The sequence below is a fragment of the Hemiscyllium ocellatum genome, chromosome 45, assembly GCF_020745735.1.
Source record: "Hemiscyllium ocellatum isolate sHemOce1 chromosome 45, sHemOce1.pat.X.cur, whole genome shotgun sequence".
Lineage (NCBI taxonomy): Eukaryota > Metazoa > Chordata > Chondrichthyes > Orectolobiformes > Hemiscylliidae > Hemiscyllium > Hemiscyllium ocellatum.
This window is the reverse complement of record NC_083445.1, coordinates 20867326-20891314: the sequence shown is the minus strand read 5'-3', so window position 1 is coordinate 20891314 and position 23989 is coordinate 20867326. Positions and strand designations below refer to the sequence as shown.

General features: G+C 43.5%; 1 protein-coding gene across 1 annotated transcript in view; it reads right to left on the bottom strand.

Annotated features, from left to right (window-relative positions):
• The window catches only part of LOC132835881 (adhesion G protein-coupled receptor L1-like), a 399302-nt gene that overhangs the window by 29697 nt on the left and 345616 nt on the right, over positions 1 to 23989 (bottom strand). Inside the window, exons 20-21 of the mRNA XM_060854978.1 lie at positions 4870 to 4896; positions 1035 to 1203 (exon numbers count right to left, since the gene is read on the bottom strand). Of these exons, the coding sequence (XP_060710961.1) occupies positions 1035 to 1203; positions 4870 to 4896 (196 nt within the window). The remainder of the gene's footprint in view (positions 1 to 1034; positions 1204 to 4869; positions 4897 to 23989) is intronic.

Below are 23989 nucleotides of genomic sequence, written 5' to 3'. Positions count from 1 at the left end.
GTAGGGTTGTACAAGGACACAATCATTGCATTGTAGAAGAACTACCTGCAAGCATTCAAAAGTGATTCAACCTGAGGTCTAGCCTGGCTTTCTCTTGCACAAGGATCTCAGTGAGTCTCTCTCTCATCACACCCCTTCCCCACCCCCCGCCCCTCGCCCCTCGCCTGATCATCCCAAGGATGCCCATCCTTATCCTGCAATTATCTGATAAACCCACTCCCACACTCACCCTCAGTAGAAGTGGTGGGATTGTGAACCCATTGTGCTTTTCCAACTGTGCAGGTCCTGCAACCAATCTGCCTGAGTGAGCCAGCCAATCCCTGTAATTATTTCTGAGTGAGACAGCCAATCTCTGTGCAGTTATGCTAAGAGGCAGGTTGAGGTGACCAATGGCAGGAGAGAATGAAAACCTAGGATTCTGAATGAGCCCTTATGGTCCAATAAGATTAAAGATCTAATTGTTCTGTTGCAATGTTTCCAATGGTGTTGAGATGTCATCATTGGCAAACACTTTATGATTGTCCATCTATTAAATTCTGTGTCACTGGTCATGGCTGATGAGCCCAATCCTAGAACTGCATCTCCAACTATTATCTACCTAGTTATGAATACAATGGATTGGTAAGCAAGGATAGCCTGGCACAGACACAGACAACCGTGAGCTGTCCATTCAGCTATTTCTGCCATTCAACAAGATCATGGTTGATTGTTGACTGGTCCCCATAACTGGATACGTCTAGTTAACCAAAGTGTATCAATCACAGATTTAAAAATAAATACTTAAAGAGCATCACCTGTTGTTTTCTGAAAGGAATGCCTAACTTTTACTACCCTCAGAGCATAAAGTTGTTTCCTAGTTGCCACCTGAAACGTAAGCTCTAATTTACACCTTAACCTAGACTTTGTAAACGGCAGATGGCTCTTCTCCATTTACTCTAACATATTGTGATAACTGTGCATAAATCACCCCTGATCTTCTAAATCTCAGCAATATTCTCAAAGGTTAAATTCAATGGGTTCTTCAGGAGCCTTACTTTCTTCTGGAGGGCACAGTGAAAGATGAAGATGAACATTCCCTGGAATGCATTGAATGTTGTGAAGAGATAGGCCATCACCATGGATTCCTCATTGATAAACATCAGGCCAAATGCCCAGGTGAGACCCAGCAGGAAAAGGAGAGCGATAGCACCCAAAGCCCAGGACCTAAAAGACAACACAAAGAATTATCAGTTAGTTTCTGCTTATCAACCACATGGAGAGGGAGAGAAATCTTCAAGGAACTTAAAGGGAAAGTGGCTACAGTTTTGGTGAGAATAGCAAATAGACATACTCGCCTGTAAATATTGTTATTTTAGAACCCATACCGTGTGGAAACAGGCTCTTCAGCCCAACAAGTCCACATCGACCCTCTGAAGAGTGTCCCACCCAGATCCATTCTCCCTACATTTAACCCTGACTCATGCACCTAACCTATACATCTCTGAACACTATGGGCAATTTAGCATGGCCAATTCACCTAACCTGCACATATTTGGATTGTGGAAGGAAACCGGAGTACTCAGAGGAAACCACGCAGACACGAGGAGAATGTGCAAACCCCACACAGACAATTGCCCAAAGCTGGAATTGAACCCGGGTCCCTAGTGCTGTGAGGCATCAGTGCTGACCACTGAGCTACCGTACTGCCCTCCCAAAGCTGTTTGACTCCAAAAGATACACTAACACCAGAGTCCTGCCTTGTAAACATGGATTTATTTTGGCAAATTGCACTTAAAGGGGTTAGATCCAAGATTGGTATGTAGGAGTTAGCTAGTGACATTCCTAATTGTTAGCCTTCCTGCCTTTTTAGTACACTTCCAGTTATCAAGGAAAGGCATGAATGACGACGAATTCTATAAATCTAAACGTGAAAGGATATCTGAATGGATGATGGAGTAAACTCCTGCAGCAGGTCAACAAGGGATGAAACAATGTGTCCAGTTTTGAGATGCCAGTCACATCCTTTCTTGGAGAGTTGGATACTCACCCCAAGGGCAAGTCCTTCCTTATGGCATTATTAATCCTGCTTTAGATATTTTCCCATTTTCCCATTTAAACTTACCCATACATGAATGAGTTGGGTGCAGGAACAGGTCATTTGGTCCCTTGAGTCCACCATTCATTTAAGATTATGGATAATCTGATGTAGCCTTAACTCCAGTTTCCTTATTCTGCCCCCATAACACTTGTTGGACAAAGATTGTTTAACTCAGCTTTAAATATGTTCAATAACCAGCCTGTACTGCTCTCGGTGGTGGGGAGAAGAATCCCACAGACCAATGACCCTCTGAAAAAGAAATTGCTCTTAATTTCTGTCTTAAATGAAAGACTTCTTATCCTGAAACTAATTTTCCTTGTTCTAGACTCTCCCAAGAGAGGAGACATGCTGTCAGTACCTTACCTTCCCAGGTCCCTACAGATTCTTATATGTTTCAATAAAATTACCTCCCATTCTTCTAAAAGATAATGTGTAGGCACAAACTGCCAAACCTTGCATCTAAGACAATGCCTCCATCTCCAGAACTGAGTGAACACTCTTTGACATTACAATTAAAGGTGACCAAAAGCCTCAATCAGTTTTGTTCAATGCCCCCTTACTGGACCCTGTCTGTATATCATGGCTACATTTTGACTTTGTGTGATATTGTAAACTTGGTGAAAATGAGCTCACAACCACTGAATTAGCATCTCTCCCATCGTTAATTCCACTGACATCAGCCAGAGTTTAGTGGGAAGCATCTTACTTCTGAGTCAAGGGATTGTGGGTTCAGGTCACACATGATCTTGACTTGCAAATATATCGCCATTTCTTCAACGTCAATGGGTGAAAACCCTTGAACTCCTTCCCTACAAAAACACTCTGGGGGATATCTGCACCTTGTGAACCGCAGTGGTTAAAGACGGTGGCTTACCACCACCTTAAGGGCAATTAGGAATGGGCAATAAATGCTGGCCTAACCAGCGATGCCCACACTTCGTGAATGAATAGAAAGAGTCCCAAAGCAAAGACTCGAGCACAAAATCCAGCTGACCCTCTTAGTGCAATACAAAAGCAATGTTCCCTGGTGGGGATGCTACATTTCAGCTGAGACCTGCCCTCTTAGGTTTCTGTAAATGTTTATATCGCAATGGTGCTTTAAAGATTGTGGGATAATCATTTGGTGTTCTGGCAATACTTATTCCTTAGCTAACCCCAACCAAAACAGATTATCTCATCATATTGCCCTTAGAGGGAGCTTGCTGTGTGCAAATTGGCTGCCATGTTGCATGCTTTACAACAGTATCTACATTTGAAAAGATATTTGATATTTCAGAATGGCCTGAAAGTGAAGGGTTTCTTCCATTTAAAGTTTGGTTTTAGAATACAGACCTGGAAATGTCTTTCAATTTAGCAGAGAAGAAATTCAGGTGTAAGAAAGGGATCTGTGTAATGAAGTCAGATAAACATGACTTTACAAGAGTTGCCACCCCAATGATGATAGGCTCACATCACATGGATAACTAGGTCAAGCCCACAATGCAGCTGACATCCCACGGCTCGTAATGGTGACCAAGAGTAGAAGTAGGGTAAATACTACATCATTGCTATTTTTATTTCTTCTTAAATGGGATGTGGCCATCACTGGAAAAGCAAACATTCGTTTCCTATTGATATTTGCCCCTGAACTGATTTGCTGTCTAGGAAATTTCTCGGGCTGTCACCCATGTTGTTGATGTCACACATAGGCCAGGCTGGGTAAGGATGACAGATTTTCTTCCTTAAAGGATCACATTTTTATGTCTCTGTGCTTTGTTAAGGGGCTCAAAACTGCTCACAGTATTCCAGCTATGTTCTGACTTGGTATAGTTTTAGCAAAGCCTCCTTTGGAATACTATACTCCATTCCCTTTGGAATAAAGGCCAACATTCTATTTGCCTTCCCTATTTCCAGCTGAACTTGGATGTAGACATTCTCTTCCTGTCTCGCTCTGGATATGTTATCCACGTTGATGGTCTGCAATGCTGCCATATCTTTTTGCTTTGTAAGCCTAGTTTCCACTCTCCCAAACTCTCTCCTTCAATTAGTTGGTGTAACTAAGTTGTATACATAGTGTTCATGGTTTTGAATCTTCATCACAGCTGTTCAGTCATTATGGCTTGCAGTTGTTTTGTTCAGGTTTGTACAATTAAGATTTTTATTGGGGTTTACATTCATCCTGCCATTTATTGACTAATCCTTGGCTTTTCCATGAATCTTTCAAAAAGTATGGACTATAAAGCCAGACTCTAATCAACATCTGGTTTGTTCAGTACTCTCATATTTGGGAATAAAACAAAACACTGAATTTGCTTCCCACCCTTTCAACTAATGCACCAAAGCCAATTTCCTCATCTTTCTCCTCTATTTGTTTTGCTGATTACAATAAACCCATGCCCTCTAGTTATGGACACTCCTGTCTGTGGATCCTCCTAACTTCTCAGGAAAATCTTTATAGTTTGATCTTCTCTGTTCAATTACCCCTTAAACTTGCATTTCTCAAAAGGGGTCATCTACTGTTTCATTAGTCTGTCTACACAACCAAAGTCCTTTATCTTTGGTGCCAATCTTTTCTGCACCCTCTCCAAGACTTTGACAGTCTTCTGAAAGTTTGATGCCCTTGGACAGAATACACAATCCAACATATTTCTTGTGTTTTCTGAGTCTTTTAGCCAACAATGACTCACACACCAGAGACAGCAAGGAACGCTGCAATCATTAATACCACGCAAAGGAAAGGTGCAGCTGACAGGGTCAGACAATAAGGCGGGCAATAGCTGCACTAGGTTTGACATTGTAATACTAGATCTTACTTGAGAAATGGTTTGTTGTCCTCATATCTACAGAAGCAAAGAAAAGAGGTTCCATTAGAATAAGTGCCAGTTGTGGGAGATCACATCAACACTTTCACAATGGCTCTGTGTAACCCAAGTCCCAGCAGCCAGCACCCAACTCCAGGAAACTGAATTGTTATGAACTCCAAAACTTAACATCTGGCCAACTCCATTACAAATGACTGTTCTTGTGTGACAGATCAGTTTTTGGGAGGTTTGGAAGGAGGGTGTGCCCTGCATTATTTTACATGTACAGGTGAAGGCATTTGCAATTCCTGAGGATAGCCACTATGGGAGAAAGGGACATAAATGACTCTCAGTGGCAATGAGCTCATCTGTACCCATAATGAGAAATAGGGCACATGTGTGATAGGATGTGCAGTGCTAACGTCATTTTCATGCAGATTACAGCCCAAAAGCAGGCCATTCAGCCTGACATTTCCATGCTGGTGTTTATACTCTCAACTGGCTTCACTTCACCCTTCCCTTCTATGCTTTTCTCTCTTGTACAATTATCAAGCTTCCCCTTAAATATATCTGTGTTAATCACCTCCATCCCCATGACAGTGACAGTTATCCTAAATTCCATACTGGGTTTATTAGTAACTATCTTATGCTTCTACTAGTTTTGGTTGCCCAATGTTCACATTTCCCTGACAAACACTTTCATCAGGTCCTCAAGAGAGCGACTACTGCCATGTCAAAATCAAGGGATATGCAGAAACTGGCAGATAATTAGCACTAGGGGAGGAGATTTGGGGTCACAGTCCATAAGGTAAACAGTTGTGGTGGCACAATCTCCTGGTTACACAGACTCGGAGCTCTGCAGTCTTCTGGAAGTTTTAACAGTATTTACATCGTACTGTCATACAATACAAACCGGAGGTCATTCAGCCTATCCTGCCTGTGCCAGCTGTTTGAAGGGGTGATCCACAAGTCCCCTGCAATTACTTTTTTCCAATTCAAATATTTATCCATTATACAAGGTCCTATTAAATATGTTACCTCCCCCTCCTGTTATGTTCTTTCAGATATCAAGTTCCAGATTAACTCAGTGTGTGAATCTCTCAAATTTCATTTCCCCACTGGTTCTTTTACAAAGGATCTTAAATCTTCCAGTAACTGACTGTTGTGTTGGTGAAAACTAATTGTTTTGTTGATGCCATAAAAACCTTCCAATTAAATCCTCCCTTCATCTCTACTTGAAGAAGCATGATCCCAGTTTTTGCAGCCTTTGCACATTATTGATATCCCATCACCTAGTACCATCTCCATGGCCTTGACATCCAGCCTAAAGTGTGGTGCCCGGATTTGGCCGCAGTAGTTCAGTGATGGTCTAACCAGTGATTTATGAACTTTTCATGGAACAAGGTTAAGGATGTGTAGTTTGGGAAATATGACAGTGTGAAATACACAAGATTAAGGCTGACAGGTCCACCAGAGAGCTGGGTCCTTGGAGGGATGCTTAATCTCCAAGATGCAAAGCAAAAGAACTATGCAATCCCCGGATAAGAGCAGTCCTTTCGGTGCAGTTTATTCTATGCTGCTCTGTCCTGGGCATTGTTTAAAGGTCTGCCCGGGACAAGTTAGCACAAGTGACCATGGATTCACCAGCTTGCTACAAACACACTGCTCTTTAACTTTGCACATCTGGATTCAGATTTAGTTCAGCAATACATAAGAAAATTAATTATGGGGAATTTGTACAGTTTTAATCCAAAATACTGCTAATATTGCTGCTGGAAGGAATGTCACACAGGCATAACTAGAAGATTCCTCTCCTGAAATATAGGGTCAGAAATAATCAGGATGATCTAGAGGGAGCTTTATTTTGTACCTAGCCCTGTGCTGTGCATGCCCTGGGAATGTTTTGACAGATACAGTGTAGGGGAAGCTTGACTCTGTATCTAACCTCGTGCTGTCCCTCTGCTGGAAGGATTTGATGGGAATAATATAGAGTTGATTTCACTTTTAGTTTAAAAGAGTAGAGGGAGCTTTACTCCATCTCTATACATGTAGTGTCCCTGTCCTGTGAGTATGACAGTAAAAAATAGATAAGTTTCATACACACATGTTTGTGAACATTTTTTTAAAAAGTAGAGCATTCAATGAGAATCAGACAAATTACAAAGTTCAACAATTTAAGATTGGATGTGAAATTTTCTTGGAATTATTAGTTTTTTTTAATTAAAACAATAGATCAAACCTCAGTACTGTCCAAATGATGATATTTTCCCATTTCATGTATTCATAGGGGAGTATTATGGCATTGAGGTGCTATACAATTTAATTATTTCCTATTAATCAAACAGAGCTGTGCAACTGGAGCTTGCCTGAAGAAGCCCTCAAAGCATGTACCTGAACTATGAGACACCTATGTGTCCAAGCACTGTCTCTCAACAATGAAAGCGAGACAGACAGAAAGCTTACAGAAAGCTCAGGTACATAATAATCCTGGAGAATTAACAGAGCCAAACACAACACTGGCCTGTGTCCTCCATGATGACAGCATTTACCCTCAATGAGATGCACGCTTGCAACCCACCGAAGTTTCCTTGGTTTCGTAGGTCCAGATCTGTATCTGGCCCAGTTTCTGATCTGTGGTATATTTGACATTTACTGGGTATTGATAGCAAACCTCCAGGTATCATTGAGTCATGTATTCAGGCATTAATTGATCACATATCCTGGTATAATTGGATCACGCGTGTGACATTTCTGGGCCACATGTCCAGCTATATCTATATTGTCTGTCTGGGGGTAATCAGTTTAAAACTCTAGAGGTCCTTTTCAAATTGTCCTGTGACAGCACCTTCCCCTATGCCTCAAGGAGGCAACTCACCATCGCATTCACACAATATTTGAATGGGTTTGCGAGAGGGGGGAATCCATTATTCAAGGCTGAGTTAGATAGTATTTTGATCAACCTCTCAGCCAAGTGAGGAGGAGACAGGGAAGTGGAGTTGAGGTCACAATCAGTTTGGCCCTGATCCCTTAGATTAGCGGAACAGGTTTGAAGGGCTGAATGGCCTTTTCCTGCTCATAGGTCCTAGCTTTCTGTGAAGTAACTTTGTCAGCAAATTGACTCTATTTCATTTGTCAATCAATCTGCATTTTGAGGGCGACTGATTGGCCTAAACTTGCTAAATACGTTGCTGCACATAATTCTGTAAAACTCTCAGTCCAGAAAAATAAAGAGAAAGTCAGTTAAATCTGGGACACTGTCAATGTTGAGTCCAACACTTCCACTGCCAAACCCTTGAGGGGTCTACCTATTATACAAGGTAATGAAGATAAACTGGAATTTGCCTCCTTGGAATCACAGAATCCTTACAGTGTGGAAGTAGGCCATTTGGCACTTTTGAGTCCACACTGCCCTTCTGAAGAGTATCCTACACAGACCCACCCCTCTACCTTAACCCTGTAATGTTGCATTTCCTATGGCTGATCCACCTAGCCTGCACAAACCAGAAGCTATGGGGCAAATTAGCTTCGCCAATCCACCTAACCTGCACATATTTGGACTGTGGGAGGAAACCAGAGCACCCAGAGGAAACCCACACAGACAAGGGGAGAACATGCAAACTCCACATGGACAGTCACCTGAGGCTGGAATCAAAACCCGGGTGCTGTGAGGAAGCAGTACTATTAGTGGAAAGTTACAAAAACATTTAGCAGAGATATTTAAAATTACTTGTGGTTGTGCTAGAATAAAGAGTGGGAAACTGTTTCCACTGGCAGAAAAGTTGGTAATGAAAGGAGACTGATTTAAGATAATTAGCTCAAGAACCAGAGGGGATATGAGGCAAAAAATGTTTTAGGTTATGTTGTTCTGAAAAGGGCAGTAGATGCAACTTTAATTGTAACTTTCAAAATGGCCATTGGAGATATGCTTGAGTAGGAGAAAGAAAAAACTGTAGGAAGTGAGCAAGATAATTTCAAAGAGCTGACACAGACTAGATGGACTAAATGGCCTGCTCTGTGCAGTATGATTCTTAAATGATGTCCCGCAGTTTAAAGAGGTAAAGGCCCATTGGGTTACACAGACACATCCAGCACAGAATATTCATAAAAAGCAGCAATGCAGTGAAATGTTAAAATCTGCATACAGCAACACATCAACATCAGTGTCCACTCAATCAATAAGCACCGCCAAGCACGTGAGCAGTCCAACCTGGGGCATCTTCACCCGTACACTCTTTAAGGCTTTTTGAAAAAAAACTTTTATTTCCAATTCCTATCTTCACCACTAACTGATCAAATCTTCACACAGCCCGTGACAAAATGAGGGCCCGCTCGTTTCCTCACTCACTGATCAGTGTACACACTCTCCAGTGTGTGCATACATTCACATGTGTAAACACACACATTCACACGCACATGTTCACAAACATGCACACGTGCACACACATGCCTAATCAGTGGGACATTTATAATAGATAGCGCTTCCCTCCACAATGATGGATATGATTGGAGTGGAGAGGTTCTCATTGTCAGTGTGGAGTAACTGTGAAAAGAGATATATTCTTGTAGTTTCATTCTTTTGGGTGGGATATGTTTATTATTGGTAAAGTCTGCGTTTTTTTGTCCATTCATAATTGCTTTTCAGTGTTTTTTAAAAAATTGTTCATTCATATGTTGAGGGCTTACTGGATCCCTTCAGAGGGCAGTGAAGAGTCAATCACATTGCTGTGGGTCTGAAGTCACATGTAGGTCAGACCAGGTAAATACATCAATGATATTAGTGAACATGATGGGATTTTACAACAATTGTTGATAGGTGCTGAGACCAGCTTGACTTTCCATGTTGTGTACAAGTCTGAAAGGGTTACTATTGAGGAGTGCCATAATCATGATGAATTATGTTGATGTCATCCCGACAAGTGAGCAGAACAGCTTAGGATCTCGGTGGCGGGGTGGTGGTGGTGGTGGTGGAGGAAACGGGGGTTTGGGAGGGGGTGTCATCTGATCCTCCTCAAAGTCTCTGTAACACTGTCAATCATAACAATGCAACCTATAACTTTTTTAAAACTCTTACTTGAAATGTGAGCATTGCTAGCAAGACCAGTGTTTGTTGTTAACATTCAGAATACCGTAATTGAAGTGGGACTTGTTTATTAAAGACAGGGAGCAGAACTCATTTGACAAAGATGTAGGAAGAATGTGGGATTCCTCCACATTATCTATGAATAGCAGGAATCTAATTAACCTGTGCAGAGTGGCAATCTTGCCTTTTCACCACGAAAAGACAGAAAATCTCCATTTTAGCTGTAAAACACAGGAGAATCCTCTAGTCCCATGGCTTAGAGCAATAGAAATGCTATTGCTGAGAAACAAAAGCAAGCAAAATATATGATCATATTCAGAAGAAATGGCATTAGAAATGATATTGCAAGGAAGACTTCATTTCAGAGATTGGTCAAATAGAAAACAGAATTGGACATCTCTGAGAAAACAATTTCTGAGATACCAGAGAGCTTCCAAATTGACGTTTGAAGACGTATCAGAAGTCTTTGACAATTACTTCAACTGAGAACTAATATCATTTTGAAAAAGCAAGTGTTCATAGAGTTCAGTAACCAGGTGATTTAATTTAATGATCCCTACAGATTATGGAAAAGTATGACTTCACCAGCAATGCAATTGCTGAGGGTGAACGAGAGAATCGAAACCTATTGGCAAATTGAAATTAAAACTTGCTTGCTTCAACACAGATCCATTTTTCTCCGATCAACATGTTCAGAGATATTATTACACAACTCTGGAGCAAGTGGGAATTGAACCTGAGTGTAGGGACTTTATTCCTCAACACAGGCAGATTGTGAATTAAAAACTGCTGACACAGATTGAGGATGTGTGCATACAGTTGCATGAAAGACACCACTGAGAAGATGACAAATGCCAAATGATTCAGGCCCACTGTGGGGCGGAAACTGCCTAAGTAGGGGATGCATCCTCTGCAAAGGAAGTCCAAGAGATTAAAGGTTTAAAATGATCTACAGGCCTTTGTCTGGAGAGAATCTAAGGCAATAGCTTTCTACCCAGCAAACTATCAACATTACAACTCCAAAGAGAATGGGTTCAGAGTGAATAGCGAGTCCTCCAGATTGACTGCATTAATAAAGCTAGCAACTGTGGGGAAATGAGGTAGTGGTAGATGTAATTAATAGTGATAATGGAAAGAAGAGTTAGGGCAGGTGACTTGGAGGTGCCGGTGCTGGACTGGGGTGGACAAAGTTAAGAATCACACAACACCAACTTATAGTCCAGCAGATTTATTTGGAAGCAATAGCTTTCCGAGCACCGCTCCTTCATCAGGTTGTTGTTGAAGGAGCAGTGCTTTGAAAGCTAGTGCTTCCAAATAAACCTGTTGGTCTAAAACCTGGTGTTGTGTGATTTTTAGCTTTGGGCAGGCGATGTTGTGTAAGGGTCTGAAAGGGTTAATGCTGAGGAATGCTATAAGCATCACCTACTATGATAGTATCATACGAGCCTATAGGCAGAACAGCTTAGAACCTCAAAGGAGTGTGTTCTCCTTAAAGTTTTTGTAACAATGTCTATCAGTGTAGATATTTTCTATAGGAGTTGGGAGGTCATGTTGTGGCTGTACAAGACATTGGTTAGGCCACTGTTGGAATATTGCGAGCAATTCTGGTCTCCTTCCTATCGGAAAGATGTTGTGAAAGGGTTCAGAAACGATTTACAAGGATGTTGCCTGGGTTGGAGAATTTGAGCTACAGGAAGAGGGTGAACAGGCTGGGTTTTTTTTCCCTGGAGCGTCAGAGGCTGAGGGGTGACCTTATAGAGGTTTACAAAATTATGAGGGGCATGGATAGGATAAATAGGCAAAGTCTTTTCCCCGGGGTCGGGGAATCCAGAACTAGAGGGTAAAGGTTTAGGGTGAGAGGGGAAAGATATAAAAAAGACCTACGGGGCAACTTTTTCACACAGAGGGTGGCACGGGTATGGAATGAGCTGCCAGAGGAAGTGGTGGAGGCTGGTACAATTGCAACATTTAAGAGGCATTTGGATGGGTATATGAGTAGGAAGGGTTTGGAGGGATATGGGCCGGTTGCTGGCAGGTGGGACTAGATTGGGTTGGGATATCTGGTCGGCATGGATAGGTTGGACCAAAGGGTCTGTTTCCATGCTGTACATCTCTATGACTATACTTCTGGAGAAGTCAGACCAACTAGTTCAAAGATAGGGATACTAGCACTGCACCACTGTATCGGTGGCCACTATTGGTGATTATCATCATGATGAAGACTAGCTAGTTGCTAATGTGCAGTTAACAAAATCTCATTAATCATAAGAGACCCTTATAGTTGGACCAGGAAATGGCCAAGCTGGGATCTGTGGTTTTTGACAGGGAAAGAAGATGGTGGCAGCAAATTTCATCATCAACAGCAAGTGGAAATGCCCAGCTAAAATTCCATATTCAATAACTGAATTTACATTCTACCAGCTGCCATGTCCTCAGAGATTGGAGGGCTCAGGATTTCTAGTCAAGTGACACCAGCACTCGGCCATCACCTTTTCACAAAGGGTACCAACCTAGAGGTTTGACACCGGAATGAAATACCCAACCCTGTTTACCAGTGCCCATCATAGAAAGAAACATTTTTGTCCATTCAGAATGAACTCCAAGTAACTTCAGTCCCACACTATGCGGAGGCGTTTTGCACATTCAAAGATGATCCAGTAAGCCATTCGGTTGTCAAAAGCAGCCAGGGCTTGGGGATAAATGTGATCTTTTTTCTCTTTCTTTATGAATGCTGTTGTTTCTCTCTGTCTCTGCTGCTATGCCATTATCTGTTGTTTAGTATCTCTCTCTCTGTATTGTTATGTGTTTCGTCTGTCTGGATTCTGACAACTCTTGTTTCTCCACATTCTTTCTCTCAGTGATATGAAGTGCTGTTTTGAGCTGATTACCTTTAACTACCTAGCTTAACTAAGTTGCCTGCTGCTCGTTGCACTAACTGTCATGATTTCTGCAGTTGCCTGTGTGTATACACATGTCTCTACCCACACACTGGAACACAGGCACACACCAGCTCTCACATTCAGTCTTGCTCCATCCCTAGCATAATTTCCAATTGTCGGAGGTTAGGTAGGACCATGACATTGGGGTGCTGTTGGTTATACGGTTGCGTAAGCTGGACACAGAATGCCAGGATTCAGCCATTTAATGTTCATACTTAAAAATGTGCTGCTGGAAAAGCGCAGCAGGTCAGGCAGCATCAAAGGAGCAGGAGAATCGACGTTTCGGGCATAAGCCCTTCGTAAGTCCCTAGTGAAGGACTGGGTGGGGATAATAGACATCTTTCTATTACCCTGGATTTGGATCAAATAACAGGTGAACTATCCTGCCAGCGGCCAAAAGTATCTGGGATAGATTAGATTAGATTACTTATAGCGTGGAAACAGGCCCTTCGGCCCAACAAGTCCACACTGACCCTCCGAAGAGCAACCCACCCAGATCCATTCCCCTACATTTACCCCTTCATCTAACACTATGGGAAATTTAGCATGGCCAATTCACCTAACCTGCACACTTTTGGACTGTGGGTGGAAACCGGAGCACCCGGAGAAAACCCACACAGACACGGGGAGAATGTGCAAACTGGGATAAGACAACCATTATTCCTGGGATATTTACAACTACCTCCAGGAAATTGGAAGCAAGTGGGAATAAGAAATTATTCGAGATTAGATAAACAAGGTTTGGCTAAATAGGCACTGGTTTGGTAAAACACATAGAGGTTTGACAAATTATAGAATCCCTACAGCGTGGAGATAGGCCATTTGGCCCAACAAGTCCACACTGATCTTCCGAAGACTATCCCACCCAGACCCATTCCCCTACCCTACTGCTGTACATTTCAACTGACTAATGCATCCAACTGACACATCCCTGAGTACTGTGGGCAATCTAGCATGGCCAATTCACCTGGCCTACACATCTTTTGGACTGTGGGAGGAAACCAGAGCACCTGCAGGAAACCCATGCAAACACTGAATGTGCAAATTCTACACAGACAGTTGCCTGAGGATGGAATCGAACCTGGGTCCCTGATAAACCAGGCGATGGTAAAATAGACAGGGATTTAATACTGCTAACTGACACCAAGCACCATTCACCACCACCACCCCCCTCCCTCCCCCCCCGCCCCGAAGTCTCCAGTGGGGAGGTGGGCCTAGTTGAAACAGGACCTGGTGACTCCAGACAGTCTCCAGCCAACAGACAAAGGAATTGGTGACGAGACGTATTGTGTCTAGAATCTACCAGGAAGCTTTGTTAACCAGCTGAAACTCTGTACCTCATCCACTGAGTGAAGAGTTCTTGATATGGTCTTATCAAATACAGAGAATTGTACAGAGGAGGATCTTAAATTTAGATTTAGATTACTTACAGTGTGGAAACAGGCCCTTCGGCCCAACAAGTCCACACCGACTGCCGAAGCATAACCCGCCCAGACCCATTCCCCTACATTTATCCCTTCACCTAACACTACGGGCAATTTAGATGGCCAATTCACCTAACCTGCACATTTTTAGACTGTGGGAGGAAACCGGAGCACCCGGAGGAAACTCAAGCAGACACGGGGAGAATGTGCAAACTCCACACAGTCAGTCGCCTGAGACGGGAATTGAACCTGGATCTCTGGCCCTGTGAGGCAGTAGTGCTAGCCACTGTGCCGCCCAAAAAGGAAATCTTCATTAAACACATGAGGGAGAAAGCCGAGTGAGGAGATTAACAGTGGAGGAAGCTCACGTAGACAGTAAGTTCTGGCTGGGTTGAATCACCTGTTTTTTGTGTTATTGAGGTTTGTGTTATTCTATCAGTTTTATTAGTTTCTCTGCTAACTGAAAGCCTTAAGGAATCAAGATAGCCCCAGATACTTACAATTTAAAAAAAAAGCCAGCCCTTGCAATTTCAAAACAGTTAGACTAAGTACAACACATGCATGAAATATTAAAGTTCAGCATTAGCTCCAAATGCTTCATGTGTCTCTTGTTGCTTCACTAGCCTTTTTTTCTTGGTGCATTTTGTGCCTTTTATCCCAAGCTCAGCTCACACAAAGAAAAATGACATCAAAGCCCACAAGGAGCACCAATCCAAGGCAAATGGAATAAGGATACTGTAGGTCAGCCAAGATCCACCACTGAATGGTGGATTAGGCTTGTGGGGCTGATGGCCTCCTCCTGTTCCTAATATGTTCTGAGCTGAAGGTGCGTTCACACTTGGCTGACAGTCAGGTTGCTTAGCTTAGTCAGCTGGTTTGTGATGCTGAATGACTTGAGTTCAGCTTCTGTTTTGGCTGTAGTCATCACAAAGGCCATGTTTTCTCCTGAAACTCACCCCTTACGTGACGTGTGGTGACCTTCAGAGTAAACTCATCACCACTTGCACCTCTCCTTACCGCAGAAGCCCACGGTGTTTTAAATATTAAGGCCATAGATCCTAATGTGATGATTGCACTGGCAACTCCAAATTAAATGGCTGGCTCCACAAAGGTTCACAGCCTCGGTTACATCATTCTTGGAGGTGATCAGGCCTCAGGGATCTGTTATATCCACTAGCAGGCCCTGGTCAGCTGTGGGGCAGGATTGGTGCCAAGACTTCAACGTAAAGCATCTTTAATTTCTACACAAGTGAGAATTCACATTTTGAACCTGGTTTATCATAGACTGGGAGTGACCGATTGGTTCAACTTTTAGCATAGATTAATGTCTTAAAATGTTAAGTTCAGGATAAGGGACACAGTTGGTGCAGGGAAAGAGAGAAAGTGGAAGAGTTGGTCACAAAAACAGTTAAAGTGGTGCGTTTTACAGATTTTAATGAAGGACAGAGAAGTGAAGGTATTTAGGGAGAGTACATTGGGGGGTATGGAGATAAAGGCATGGATCCTATTGATAAGGTGAGGGACGCTCGTGAGAAGTCAACTTCAAAGTAATTGTAAGGTCACTGAGAGTTGCAAAAGTGGAGGAGATACAGAGATAGGGAGGCTCAAGGCTGGGGGATGATTTAATTACAGGGTGAGAGTTTTAGGTATTTGGGAGCAAGTGAACAAGATGTGCTGGTGGGTGGGGAATTGGATGCAAGGTAGGCATTGGGCAGCAGAGTTTCAGAAAGATTGAGGTTTATGGAGAGTAGAATTTGGTGACTGATCAGGAGGGCACTTGGGCAGAGAGACAGGAGATGATAAAGGCTTGGAGGAGAGTTTAATGGACAATGGGTTAAGATTGTTTCAGGCAAGGGAGGGGGGTGTCAGGTGGAAATAGAAGGGTCAATGGTCTCTGCGAAAGTGGCGACATGGTGTTGGAAACCTGGCTCTCTGGCATAGCAGTAGTGTCCCTATGTCTCAGCCTGCAGGTCTGGGTTCAAGTCCCACCTGCTCCAGGCATGTGCTATGTGTCAGCACAGGTTGATTCAATGAAGAATGTGGGAATAGCCAGGGAAGTTGCAAGAGGTCAACAATCCTTCTGAAATGGAGGCTTATCCAAAGAGGTTTCTCAGCATGGGGAGGTCAGGGTAGCAGAGAAAGTGGATGCATGCAACTGTTAACATTCTGCCATGCTCTAATGTGACTTTTATGCTGTCAGTATATTTCACTGGAGTTACATGTTGAGTGACCTCTTATTTGGACATTCATGTCTAGCCTAACTTGCCAGTGGTATCAGAGGTTTCCCTTTGCTGGATATACCTTTGCCAATAATCCAACTTAAGGCACTCCTTTCATTCTGGGAGGGGATCCTGTCTGCCTTTGGTGTGGAGAGCTGAGCAGTGGAGAGGTGTTCTACTAATGAGAGACACCTATTAATGGCAGACTAGTCGAAAGCAAGGATCATGAAGCATGTGGTTGTTTAATGACCTAGTGCCCAAACATTTTTAACTACTCATCGGAATAACAGCCAGCACCAGCACACACTCATTGCAATAGAATCCCTGGGAATACAAAGCTCACAAAGGATCGTATTACTGACAGGAGAATCTGCTTTTTTGTTGAAATTATTTCCTGAAGAACATGTTTGAAACAAATTCACACAGAATTATGAATCCAGATTCTGGGCCCTAGCCACTGGGCACTCAGTGGTTGCGATGTCACTGGGAAATGTGTTTGGGAGGCATTGGATCAAGTTATCCAGGGATCACAAGGTCATGTGTACATGTATTGGATCACATGTTCAGTGCCACTGGGTCATGTGTTCACAACTCATGAGGTCAGGTATCCAGATGTCATTGGATCATGCGATGATATATCAATTGGTCACATTCAGTGTCACTGGATCATATGTTCGGTGTCAGAGTTTGGTGTCCTGGCATCATTGGGTCACAGTCCTGGTGCCACTGGGTCACGTTCAAAGTCAGTGGACCATCTTTATCTGTGTTGCTGGGTCCCATGTCTTTCTGGTTCCATTAACAGGTAGTTTAGAGGATCTGTGACACAGCTGGTTGTAGTGATGCTGTGGTTATGAATGGGATCAAGTTTTAATCAGTCAACCACTGGGCAAGCAGGGTTAGGAATAGGCTGGTTATTAATGATGGTCAGTCATCAAGCTAGATCCAGTCTGTGCAGTAACCGATGTCCTGGCAGACAGATTATGACAAAGACAAGGTCTGAACTGAAAGCACTGCTTGGTTTTTCTTACCCAGGCAAATCCATACTATAGTAGCCATCACATATGGGGTAACTAGCAAGCATGAAAATTAACAGGAAGGGGAAAGAGAGAGGGAGAGAGAGAGAGAGAGACAAAGAACGACGAAAAAGTTAACTCACTCTGAACATGCAGCATGCAGCAGCTTAGATGGGAGTTTGTTTGTAAACATTGTCCCATCTGATTACTCAGACTTTAAACAGGAAACCTTAGGTAACTCCAAACCACAAGGCTTGATGACAGATTGAGTTAATACTGAAAAAGATTGACCACAGGCATATTTGCAATATGAGGAGCACCTAGACTCTACGATGGGGTGTTGTTGAAAGAGAACATGTGGGACCCAGAGAGGGCAAGGTCAAGGGCTCAATGGGAGTATGTAGACCTCAGAGTGTATTGGCCCAGGGGTGGATGTAGGCCACAGGGGGAAGGTATAGGTTTCTGGGGGAGGATATGGGCATGGCAGAAAGTTTTGGCCTTGGTAGGAGTTTGGATGTCCCTGAGTGAGAGTATGAACATGAGGGGGTGACTTGGGCCCCAAATGGAGGATGTTGGCCTCAGGGCTGAGGTGTGCAGGTCTGGAACAGGCCCTGGGCTCAGATGGTATGATGGCTGGACTCCAGGGTGGGCCCAGGGGAAGATGTAAGCTTTGCCGGTGAGGGGGAAGAGGATGGTTAAAGACATTGAGATGGGCCATGTTTAAGGGACAAGAATCCAAGAAATGAAGGGCTGGCCAAAGCTCAGGATCAGGGATGGCGCTAAGATCATGGTGATGGGGGTCCACTGCAGAGGACAAGGTCAGTCAGGGAACAATTTCATGGGTAGGATCAGGCTCAAACGTAACAGTGATCTGGAAAAATAGCACAGTGCAACTTGGAGGCTTTGAAATGATTGAATAAATAAAATCCAATGGTGCTTTCACTCAGAATAAAAATGAGACCTGTGTCCACAAAGTACAAAGTTTGGATTGAGCAGCAGATGTTAAAAGGCCCATTAAATATGATGGAATGCGACAAAACATCAATAATCAACAGAAACATTAAGTCATAACCACCTTTTGTCTTGTTTTCCCTTTCTATTCCTATCATTGTTCATGTCACTCCAGGGACATGTTTGTGAATATCCAGTGTGTTCTCTCAGTCAGTGAATCTAAGAACCCGGTGAATACAGATGAGCTTTCAAAATTATCTCCCAGTCCTGCCTCCTCACTCAGACACTGCCCACCTGCACCCCTGTGTGAGGACCTGCTGAATGTGTTCTGGAGGTGATGATGGGGGAGAGGAGTACTTGTAGAAAGTGGGAAAGAGTGCCCACACAGAAGGAGGCCATTTTCACCCCTTCTCTCTATCAGTTCTTCCAGCTCTTGGCCCACAGCACTGCTGGCTGCAGCACTCCAGTGCATATCCGTAAATGCCTTGCGTGGTTCCTGTCTCTACCTTCCTTTCAGATGGGGAGCTCCAGAACTTTTCCAATTCTGCCAACCCAACCTCATCATCGTCTGAGTGAAAATACTTCCAGTGAATTCTCTTAATCATTCCTAGAGTCACTTTAAATTGAAGTCTTCTGGTGATTGACCATCCTGCTCTGACTAACAAGTTCTTGCTGTTCACTCAACCAGGCATCCTCAAAAAATAAATTTAATTAATCTCTCCTCAGCCATCTCTGTTCAAAAGAAAACAGTCTCAGATTTACAATTTTTCCTCATGGCTGGAATTCTTGATTTCTGACAATGTCCTCTGAAATCACCTCTCAGGCGAGGTCCTAAATATAGTAAACCATTCAATAGAAGCCAGAAATCAGGGGAGGGGTGAAATTTGGTTCACCGGTCACCCTTTTGTGGTCAATGTCAAAATTCTTCCCTCCTGACACATATTTTCTCCCTGCCATGTTGGGCTAATGTATTCCTGGAAATTTCATCACAAGACCTGCTGCCCTGAACTCATATTTCCTCATTCCCCTCATTGGGCACCATCAATGTGGCATCCATTGCTCTTTGGCCAACGGCAGAGCTTCCAGATCCCATTATCTGGATGAATAAAGATTAGGGTTAGTCAGTTACACAGTCAGTTATCCACTTGAGGACATTCTGCCACTCAAGAAACAAAGGTGTGGAAAGATGATATTTGAAAAGAGGAACAATTTCAAATATTCTTTTCCAAAATTAATCTTCAATTCCTTGAGGCTCCAGGGCTATTAGGAGAGTTGGAATAAACTCTCGTCCCAGAGATCACTGTGAAGATTGATCAGTTTTGAATTTGTCTTTCACCAGTTTGTAGCTCTGTCCCTGTCTGTGCTGAAGTCAAGGTTTAATGCATCACAGTGCTCAGTGTTAACCAGTGTGCTTGCACCTCTGTGTAAATGCCTGGGCATTCCCAAGCCTTGAAAGGACATCTTTCCTTGCCTAAGGAAATCAGCTCCGTCGAGTTAACAGACAACAAAGGGAAAAATCACCTGGAGCACCCTTTGGGTACTGTATCCTGGCTTTCAGTAGTTTTTCTTTGTAGCACAATATCATTCAGCATCCACCCATTAATGTTATGTAATGTCGTTTCATAATTTATCCCTTTATTAACAGTATATGATACTCATCTCCACTTAGTTTCCATGCTCCACCCTCAAAGGTGACAGGAGCAGATAAAGAGGCTGCCTCACAGCGCCAGAGACCTGGGTTCAATTCCCGCCTCAGGCGACTGACTGTGTGGAGTTTGCACATTCTCTCCGTGTCTGCGTGGGTTTGCTCCGGTTTCCTCCCACAGTCAAAAATGTGCAGGTTAGGTGAATTGGCCATGCTAAATTGCCCATAATGTTAGGTGAAGGGGTAAATGTAGGGGAATGGGTCTGGGTAGGTTGTGCGTCGGTGTGGACTTGTTGGGCTGAAGGGCCTGTTTCAACGCTATAAATAATCTAATCCTTGATTTTTGTTTTGCAAATGGTGGCACAGAAGTTGGAATTTTTTATGAATCACTGGTCAGCAAGCAGTTGGGTAAAATGCCCAATTCTGGGCATCACCCTTTAGGAAGGATGTTAAATTCTCGAATACTGTGTGGCAGGAGATTTATTGGAACAATACTGGTGATGAAAAATTTCAGTAAAGTGGAGAGACTGCAGAGAAGCTGAGATTATGCTCATTCCAGAAGAGAAAGTTAAGGGGGAATCTATTGGGGCTTTCCAAATTAGAAGAAGCTTTCAAAGTGTAAGTAAGGTGAATCAGGCTCCAGTGGTAAGTGGGCTGGTAAGCAAAGGACATAGATTTAAGAGCATTGGCAAAAGAAAAGAGATGTAAGGAGAATCTTTTTTAACACTGTGAGTTGCTGAGATCTGGATTCTGTGAAGAACAATGGAAACTGGTTTGATGGCAGAGTTACTATGCCAACTGGAATTTCTGACAGCCCAATTTCTTTTAAAAGCTGGTCAAGACATTTCTCTTTAACAAGAAAGAATAAGAACAGCAGCAGGCTATAAATCTTCAGATATTATTCATAGGCTTTATACGAATGTTATTAAATTATTGGGTCAGTATGGGTATTTGGGTGCCAGCAGTTGTTAGTGAGGCTGACAACTTAATTCATTTATCAAAGTCCAAGTAAAGTCATGATGCCCACCTGGCCCTTGGTTGTGGTGTAGTACCATGGTCCCCTGCTGTGCTAGACCTGTTGACTGCCTGGATGCTCCCTGTGACTCTTCACCTCCCTCAAAGTCTGTGTCCTGTATACTGGAACTGCCCATTAGTTAGCTTCACCACCTCTGAGAACATTGAGTAACAGAGATTTCCCTTTGCTTTCAACAGAGGATTGGATAAATAATTGGGGAGAGTGAACTTGGCCAATGGGGGAGGTGGGGGGGGGGGAAGAGATCGGGGAAGCTCTTTGAAGGAATATCATAGAACGTTGGGCCAAATGATCTCTGTTTGTACTGTGCAAAGTAATCATCACCCTCTATTCTTCACAAAACCCATTGTAATGATTACCCACTTCTAATCCAGCTGAACATTCCTCTATTAGATTCTCAAATCCATCATCATCATCTACAAATCCTGTGTTCAAAATTCTTCCATTGATTAACTCTCAGATCCTGCAATTTTGTGTTTTCCACTTCCTTTACTTTCTTTCATTTTACCCTAATAATCTCTTACAGCCTCACTTTTTTAAATTTTCTCTCCTTATTCTGAGACTGTACCTCAAGTATCCTTCTTATTCCAAGGAACCCACCACATTATAAGGAAGATATGACTGCATTGCAGAGAATGCAGAAGTGATTTATAATACTGTTTCCAGGAATGAGACACTTCATTTATGAGGATATATTGAAGAAGTTGAGACTATTCTCTTTGGAGAGAAGAAGGCTGAGAGGATATTTGATAGCAGTTTTCAAAATCATGAATGGGCTGGCTAGACTAGATAGGTAGAAGCTGTTCCCATTCATAAAATGAACAAGAAAGAGAGGGCATAGATTTGAAGTGATGTAGAAATGAAGCAGGGGTGAGTGAGGAAAGATAGCAATTAGGGTCTGGCATGCACTGCCTCAAAATGTAGTGGAGACAGGTTCACTTGAGACATTCAAGAGTCCATTGGATAATCGTTTGGTTAGAAATGGGGTATGTAGGGACATGGGGAGAAGGTAATAGATGGGTGATAGGTAATAGGACTAATGCATGCATGATGGACTGAATGGCCTCCCTCTCCCCCTCAGACCCCTCTGCAGAGTTTTAGACAATAAACCTTTCGATAAATCTGTGACCTCTTTTTGCTTGTCTAACTACGGTTGGCACTCCTTGCTTTCTTGCTTCTTTGGAGGCTCGCACTTTGACATGGTGGAATCCCACATGATATCCTGACGAAGAGTCAAATTAGGGTCAACAGGGGAAGGGGTGTTGGATGTAGATGCTACTTACTAAGGAGAGGTACCATTGAGGAAGGAAATCTCACTTTCCCAAATCTGGGCCTACCAACCCACGTAAATAAGAGTGGCACTAGTTGTGGGCCTACCCTGACACTAGTACAATCAGGTCCCTGTACTTCATTAGCATATGTGTACAGGACTGCGTGCCAAAGAAGTGAATCCGGGTGTTTCCCAATTGGAAACCTGGGATGAACCAGGAAATCCACTCCCTGCTGAAGACCAGGCGTGCAGCATTCAAGTCGGATGATCCAAACTGATACAGGAAATCCAGATGTGACCTCTGCAAAGCCATCAGTGATGCCAAGAGGGTTGGGCCAAGTTAGAGGCCCAAACCAATCAGACAGACTCCCACTGTCTGCGGCAAGGTCTTAGCAACATTACAGGATACAAAATGAAGCAGATAAAGATGGCGGACAAAGACATATCCCTTCCTGTTGCACTCAACGCTTTGTATGCTTGGTCTGAGCAGAATGCCTATTCTGGCAGCTCTGGACACATCTGTTCCCTTGGGGCGGCATGGTGGCTCAGTGGTTAGCACTGCAGCTTCACAGCACCAGGGACCCCCGGTTTGATTCCAGCCTTGGGCAACTGTTTGTGTGGAGTTTGCACATTCTCCCCGTGTCTGCGTGGGCTTCCTCCAGGTCCTCCGGTTTCCTCCTACAGTCCAAAGATATGGGGCTTAGGTGGATTGGCTATGCTAAATTGCCTACGGTGTTAGGTTTATTAGTCAGGGGAAATGTAGAGAAATAAAGGAATGGGTCAGGATGGGTTCCTCTTCGGAGGGTCAGTGTGGAATTGCTTGTCCAAAGGGCCTGTTTCCACACTGGAGGGATTCTAAGTTCTAAGATCTCTCCATCCGCTGCAGACGTCAGATTGGCCTTCGTCAGAGTCAACCCAAAGAAAGCAACGGACTTGGATGGAGTCCCTGGCCGTGCACTTAGATCTTGTGCGGACTGGCTGTCAGACGTATTCACTGACATCTTCAACTTCTCCCTCCTACAGACCAAAGTCCCCACCTGCTTCAAAAGACCACCGTCATCCCAGTACCTCAGAAAGCACCTGCAACATGCCTTAATGACCATCCAGTGGTTCTGACCTCCATAGTCATGAAGTGCTTTGAGAGGCTAGTCTTGGACCACATCAGTTCCACCCTCCCAGCCTACCTTGATCTCCCGATGGAACAGGTCCACAGCAGACATCATTTTCCTAGCCCTGCATTTCCCTGGAACATCTGGATAAGGACACCTATTGTCTGCTCATCGACTTCAGCTCCACCTTCAACATCATTATCCCCTCCAGACTGATCTCAAAACTCTGAGACCTGGGTCTCAGCTCCACCCTCTGCATCTTGATTCTCAGCTCCTTGACCTATAGACCACAATCAGTGAAATAGACAACTCCACCTCCTCCATGATAACCCACTACACTGCAGGCCCCCTGGGATGCATTCTCAGTCTCCTACTGTCCTCCCTAGACACCTATAACTGTAGACAAATTCTGAACAAACACCATGTACTACTTTGCTGACGACACCACC